Source organism: Ictidomys tridecemlineatus, chromosome 6 (genome assembly GCF_052094955.1).
Source record: "Ictidomys tridecemlineatus isolate mIctTri1 chromosome 6, mIctTri1.hap1, whole genome shotgun sequence".
Lineage (NCBI taxonomy): Eukaryota > Metazoa > Chordata > Mammalia > Rodentia > Sciuridae > Ictidomys > Ictidomys tridecemlineatus.
Genome location: NC_135482.1, coordinates 90,302,282 through 90,309,212, shown reverse-complemented (window position 1 = coordinate 90,309,212; position 6,931 = coordinate 90,302,282). Strand labels below are relative to the sequence as shown.

At 33.2% G+C, this 6,931-nt stretch overlaps 1 protein-coding gene across 1 annotated transcript; it reads right to left on the bottom strand.

Annotated features, from left to right (window-relative positions):
• Nucleotides 1-818: 818 nt before the first annotated feature.
• LOC101972402 (cytochrome c) lies at nt 819-1,091 on the bottom strand. The gene has a single exon (XM_013361376.3). The coding sequence runs from the start codon at nt 1,089-1,091 to the stop codon at nt 819-821; it is 273 nt and encodes a 90-aa protein (XP_013216830.1).
• Nucleotides 1,092-6,931: the final 5,840 nt, after the last annotated feature.

The following is a 6,931-nucleotide window of genomic DNA, read 5'->3' as shown; positions in this document are numbered from 1 at the left end:
TATTTCCATTTAATAAGTTGGCAAAAAGCACCATTACCAACCACCTAGATGTTCCATAGTATTATTTCTGAATAGTTGTTTAAAGAGAATCCTGAATTATAACTTAGTCTGAGAAAGTAAAGAATTAAAAAGATTAAAAGTCCAACTTATTATTGTATTATGCTGATTTAAAAGCATATGAACTTATAGATCAACTATAAAATGTGAGAAAGATTTATATATTCTTTAATATTATACAGAAACCACATTAAAAGGCCTTTCCATAACGAAACAACAGTAGTTTAGATACAGGGAATTCTAATTAAATTGGCATGATCAACAAAAACATAGACACTGCTTCCTTATCTGTAACCATTGCCTTTAGTAGGCTAATGACCACAAATTAAAATACATGTGGATCATGCTTGGTTATGAGAGAGTGAAGGTATTTCCTCCATAACTAAGCATACTCACATAATCAGTTATATAAACCTAAATATAAAACCAGTTTTGAGATGTCATTCACCATTTTTGTGAAATATTGAACTTTACTAAATAAGCCCAACCATAACTTGAAAAGGAGGAAACCGTGATAGAATTTAATGAAGTGGGAGTACTAACCAAAATATTAAATTAACTACAAGTCAATTTTACTTAAGTCAGGATTGTCCAACAAAAATAATTTTTGTCAGTCATTCATCATCTGATTTCTGGTGTATCACATCAACTAAATTATGGTGCACATATAAAAGCCATGAGACATTTCTGTTTGGTAATAAATAAGGCAGTACCTATTACTCATTAGTGGCTTTTTTGAGGTAAGCTAGAAAGTCTGCCCTTTATCCCATCTTCTTAATGCCAGTGAAGATCATTTTTGTGCCAGAAAGTACTTTTTTGGGACTCTCTAAATACTCCATCAGTGTATCCTCTCCCCAGGTGGTGCCTTTGTTCTTGTTGGCATCTGTATAAGAGAATCCAACTACCTGTCCTGTCTTGGGCCCAAACAGTCCATGGAGATTTGGCTCAGTCTTGTGCTTGCCTCCCTTTTCCACAGTGTGGCACTGGGCACACTTCTGAACAAAAATCTTCTTGCCTTTCTCACCATTACCCATTTTTTATTCTGCTGCAGTTTCTATGCCTTGTGCTCACCATTCTTTTGTTCTTTCGTCACTAGTGCAAAGATGATTCCCGCTCAGAAGCCGGATGTCTCATTCTCTGTTGAGTCTAATTTTTTTATACATTGCTGGATTTGATTTGCTAATATTTTGTTGAGAATTTTTGAAGTGCTGTTTATAATAGATGTTGGTCTGTTATTTTTCTCATAATACCTTTATTTAGTTTTGTTTTTAAGTGAAGTTGCTGTGTGCTTCATGTACATTTATTTTCTGAAAGATAGTCTGGAGAATTGGTATTGTTTCTGCCCTAGATATTTCATATAATTCATTAATGAAAGCATTTGGACTCATTGCATTCTATTTTGGAAAACTGTTAGTTCAATTTTATTAATAGACATAAGGTTGTTCCGATTATCCCTTTCTACATATGTAATCTTTGTTAATTTGTCTTTCAACCAACTGTTTCATTTAATGCAATTTTCTAAATATATGAGCATACAGTTGTACACGACATGTTTCATGGCTCAGAATGTGGTCTAGCTTGGTAAATGCTTTGTCTTATCTTGAAACCAATGTGCATTCTGTTGATATTGGCTAGAGTATTCTGTAAATGGCTATTAAAGAATATATTCTCAAATGGCAATTATATCCATTTGATTGACAGTGTTTTCATTTCAGTTTTTGCCTGTTTGTCTATAAACTATTGAGAGAATGGTTTTCAAATCTTGAAATATAATAATGGATTTGGTGCTCAGTTCTTATGTATTTTGACATTTTGTTATTGGATGCATACATTTAGAATTTTTATGTTTTCTTGGAAAATTGTCAATTTTTTTTTCTGTTTAACTCTCCTCTATATCCCCAGTCAACCTTCTTATCTTAAAGTCTGGTTTCTGGAAGATAAATACAGATATTTCAGTTTCATTTTGATTAGTGTTTGTATTTTCTATTTTTCCAGGCTTCATTTTAACCTATCCATGTCTTTAAATTTACAGTGAACTTCTTGTTGACAACATATCATTGCATGCTCTTTCTTAATCCTCCTTGCCTTTTTAACTGGCATATGCAGAACTTTCACATTTAACATGATTACTAATATTGTTTAATTAATACCTACCATATTTGTGACCTTTTTTATTTTTCATATTAATGCATTTCATTCTGCCCTCATTTTCTGTCCTTGCTAGTAGTAATTAAACATTCCTCGTTTAAGATATATTTTTTATTTTATGTCACCTCAACACATTCATTTAGTGTTTTGAGTTTACTCTAGTGTTGGTAGTATACATTTTAAAATAAAAATAATCTATTTTCAAGTCATATTGCACTGTGGGAGACTGCCCTGCCCATGAGCTGAGCATCCTCCCTCAACCTTGAGTCAGGAGGTGTTTGGTGTGACATCTCATGCCACGCGCTGTGAGAAGCAAGTGGTCTCCACCTTCTCTTGGCAAAGAAGTTTGTTCTAGCCCTGGACTTTGGCGTTACCCAATGGTAATGGACAACCCTCCTTTGAAACCTTATCCCCTGCCTTATTTGCTGAAAAACATTCCATCAAAGCTTCTTTGTGTGTCCCCCTGTAAAAAATCAAGTTATTCTGGGTGGACACTCTCTTGCCTTCCAGAGTGGAAGAGGACCCTTGGGGTCACAGAGCAGTCCTGCCTCCATCTGAGAAACTCTTCGCCATGTGTTGCGTGATTTCTTCACTGTTTTCTTCTTTAATGTTGCAATCAGCTCCTTTGAACCCAGTTTATCTTGTCAGCTCAGGTTGTTGGTGAGATTGTACAAGTTCATATATAGTACCTGCTTTTAGAGTATTTCCAGTATGTTCATTCTGTTCCTCAGATACCCCTCTCATACTTCTCTGTAGTGATAACCCCAACTATTGTTACTATATTTGTTTCAATTGTTTTATTTTAGATCAGTTAAATCAGTTATTTTGCCTTCTTTTTTTTTATATTATGCTCTTACAATTTTCATGAAGAATTAAGTTTCTGATGTATATCATTGTCCTTTGGCCAGAATAATTTCTCTTAACAATTTATTTTTGGGCAGGTAAGGCCTGCTCATGATGAATTCTTCCAGTTCATGTGCCTGAAATAGTATTGATTTCTTCTTCACTTCTGAATGACAATTTTACTGAATATAAAATTCATAAGTTGAAGACTGTTTTCTTTCCACATTTAAATATTTACTTCTGTCCAGGCTTACATGATTTCAAATGATAAGACCACTGAAGTTCACATTCTTGTTTCTCTAAAGATGATGTTTTTTGTTTCTCCTCTGTCTTTGTTCAAGATACTGCTATTTAATTTTCTGCACTTTGATTATGATATGACTAAATGTAGATTACAAGGTATTTATTCTATCATTCTCTTCATTAATTTTGTGAAGTTCTTGGTCATTATTATTTGACATATTTCTTCTGATGCCTTCCTTTTTCTCTTTCTTTTTGTACTTATGTTTTTGTTGTGCTTTTGAAATTTCCCTGCAGTTCCTGTACATTGTTTTGTTTTATTTTTTTCTTTTCTTCTCTTTTAAGTTGCTACTGACATAGCCTCAACTGCATGTAAACTTTGTGATGAGAAAAGAAGCCTAAAGAGGTTATGGTGGGGAAAATGTCCTACCTGCTCTGGGAGAAGGTTGGGGCACAGACTTTTTTCCCTGAGGATTAGGTCTTTTCTATGAAAAGCATTTAAAGCATATTTCATAATATCTTCTCTTCATCTTCTGCCAGAACTAGGAATGAACTTTTTGGATAGTCACAATGAGATGTTCATGGGACTCTTGAAGAGAAAGCCCATGAAAGTGGCCCCCAAAAGATTTTACACATTCCTCTAAGAGTTTCTTTTTCTCAAAATATTTAACCTTCAGGATCCATTAATTCCTCATATTTTCTGATCAAATATTTCTACCAGTTTGTGGTTCCAGTGTCTTCTGCTTTGGGCAAATAAATTTTGTGAGGAGATTTCCAATTTGTAAAACTAAAACCTCTTCGATTTAAGAAAGTGCATGTACCTTTGAGGAAAGGTCCTTGGGAAAGGAGAATAGAATCCTTATTCTCTGAAACCTCTGGAGGTCTTTTCTGTGCACAGTCCTATTAGCATTCTAGTCTTCTGGCCTCCCAGCAGAATCACCCAGGAAGCACCATTTAACAATAGTCTAAAACTTTTCTAGTTTGCATTGCTAAACTTTCCAAAATTCCTCCCCCAAATTCCCAAAAGCTCCAAAAGCTTCTGAAACACAGGGTCATGCTAGTCGCAGCAATGACCCCACTTCTCAATAGCAATTTCTGTTTCAGTCAGCTTTTATCTTGCTTTGTCTAAAAGAGCTGGCAAGAATGATTTTAAGGAGGAAAAGTTGATTGGGGGCTCATAGTTTCAGAGGTCTCCATCCATAAAAGTCTGGCTCCATTCTTTGGGGCTTGAGATAAAGTAGAACCCCTAGCACTTGGAGCTAGAGGTAAGGTAGAAAGAAGAGTTAGCTGAGGAAAGAAGCTGAGGAAATCACTTCAGGAAAGAGAGAGAGAATGAGAGATAGAGATAGATAGATAGATAGAGAGAGAGAGAGAGAGAGAGAGAGAGAGAGAGAGAGAGAGAGTTGGGGGGAGAGAAAGCAAAAGCAACAGACTCCTTGAACCAGAGTTAAAATAAATATCTCAAAGGCACGCCCCAATTACCTACCTCCTCCAGCCACACCCTACTTGCCTATAGTCACTCATTTAATGTCCTGGGATTAGCATACTCATTGGATTAAGACTCTCGTAATTCAACTGTTTAGCCTCTAAAACTTCTTGCATCGTCTCACATGAACTTTGGGGGAACATCTAACATATCAACCATAATAATCCTTCTCTTCCATGCTCATTCATTTTGTCTGGACAAGAGATTTCTATTATCAGTATATATACTTTCTTTTACATAAGACTAGTAGGAGAATCTATCAAACTGGTACAAAATAAAACGTAGGAATAAATAAATTAAACTTATGAAACGCAGTTATATTACTCAATTAAGCCAATCACAGAGAACACAATGTCAATTAGTTAGTTTTAATTTCCACTAAAGCTGTTTCATAGACCTGAAATTGGAAAGCATTTGATTTTCAACTATTATAGATAGCTCAAGGCATAGCAAAAATGCTTTCCTCATCTTGCTAAGAGATCAAACTCTTTTTAAAATGTTAACCTCTATATCAATCATAACATAATCAGAAGTGTATGAATCTGTCTATACTGAGAGATATAAAAATATTTGTCAGTGCTTTAAACATTTTTCACAGCCAAATACATTATTTAATTCAAAGTTAAAGGGCTTATACTAAAGTTCAAATAATTTTAGTGGATTAGGTGTCATTATGTGAACATCTTTGTCAGCAATTACGAGGTATAAAAATATGAAAACAAGTACAATTTGTCTAAAATAGACATTTTTCCTTTGAAAGGTAATATGAATGTTTCTTTAGTTACCCTCTTTTATGAAAAACTAGAAATTAGAATCAGCTAGGAGAGTGTCAAAAATTTACCTTCACTTTTCCAAAACTGAAGTTCAATTGAGCTCTAACATCAAATAAACAGTCTTTACCTCTAACATTGATGCACCCCAAAGACAGTTTCTACTCATTTTGTATGATTAAAGCTACATTAGGAATATAAATGCATTAATTTATAGATACAGATACTAATTACTTAAATATTGAGTTAAAAACCAGGCACTAATATGTGTGGAATAATTGATTCTTGCTGTAAAAGAAAACCATAATAAAGGACTTGAAAGTGCTGTCACATTTCACATAACTAGTAAAATCTCAGAATATTTAAAAAATATTCTGGAAGAAAATGTCTTGGGGCTTTCTTACTGAGAATGAATATGTTTGAAAAGATCAAATAATATTCACATATGTCAAATACAGGTTTTAATAACACTTAGAGATAATGAATAAAATTAAAGTAGGTCAATTTAAGTCATTTATTTTCCAAAAGGAGTTACACATCATAATCACTACTTGTTAAGACATAATTAAAAGCAAAAGATGATATTTACCAAAGAAAGCTCAGTTACTGAATGTAAAAAAAAAATTCAACATGAGTTATTTTATCATCATTTAATTTTCACGTTTATCTCTTTTATTATCATTTCAGCATTTTGTAGTTAATGGCCATGTAAATATGATAATGTGATAATAATTGACATAAAGAGTAAAGATCAGTCATGAAAACACAGTGTCTTTGTTTAACCGCTGATGATGTAGCAGACTGCTATTTTTGTGATTGAAAAAATAAGTCAGATATTTTCTAGCAGATTAAAAAACAACCAACCTTCATGGCATTATATATCTTATCTGTGGGAACAAATTATTTAAAAAAAAAGGTGAAAAGCATTTCTTGGATTCACCAAAACTAATCCTAAATTTAAAACATGATTTTTACATATCCATAGTTTTTGCCTTAGCAAAACTTTTATTCTGTGTAAGTCTCTAGCACTAAGTTTCTCAGATCATGATTTCAAAGAGATTGCTCTCATTAGAGAGCATAATTAGCTTAATAAAAGTATGTCATGGTTCAACATAAATATCTAATTTCGTTTTATACCCAAGAAACTATTTCTTTAAAAAAAATGTGATTAAACTTCTAAAACTCTAGTGAGTACATTGCATGGATGGGTTTTCTATAATGGCCGTCAGTTAAAGTGACTATTCTGAGAGAATTCTGGATAAGTAATATTCTTTCAAGAAATTAGTATATTTTCTTAATTTTTGAAGGAAGTAGAAGGTGAATGAACCAGAACCAACAGAGAAAATGATAGATTAAATAAACCAGGTAGTTTAATCTTTACTTTCTT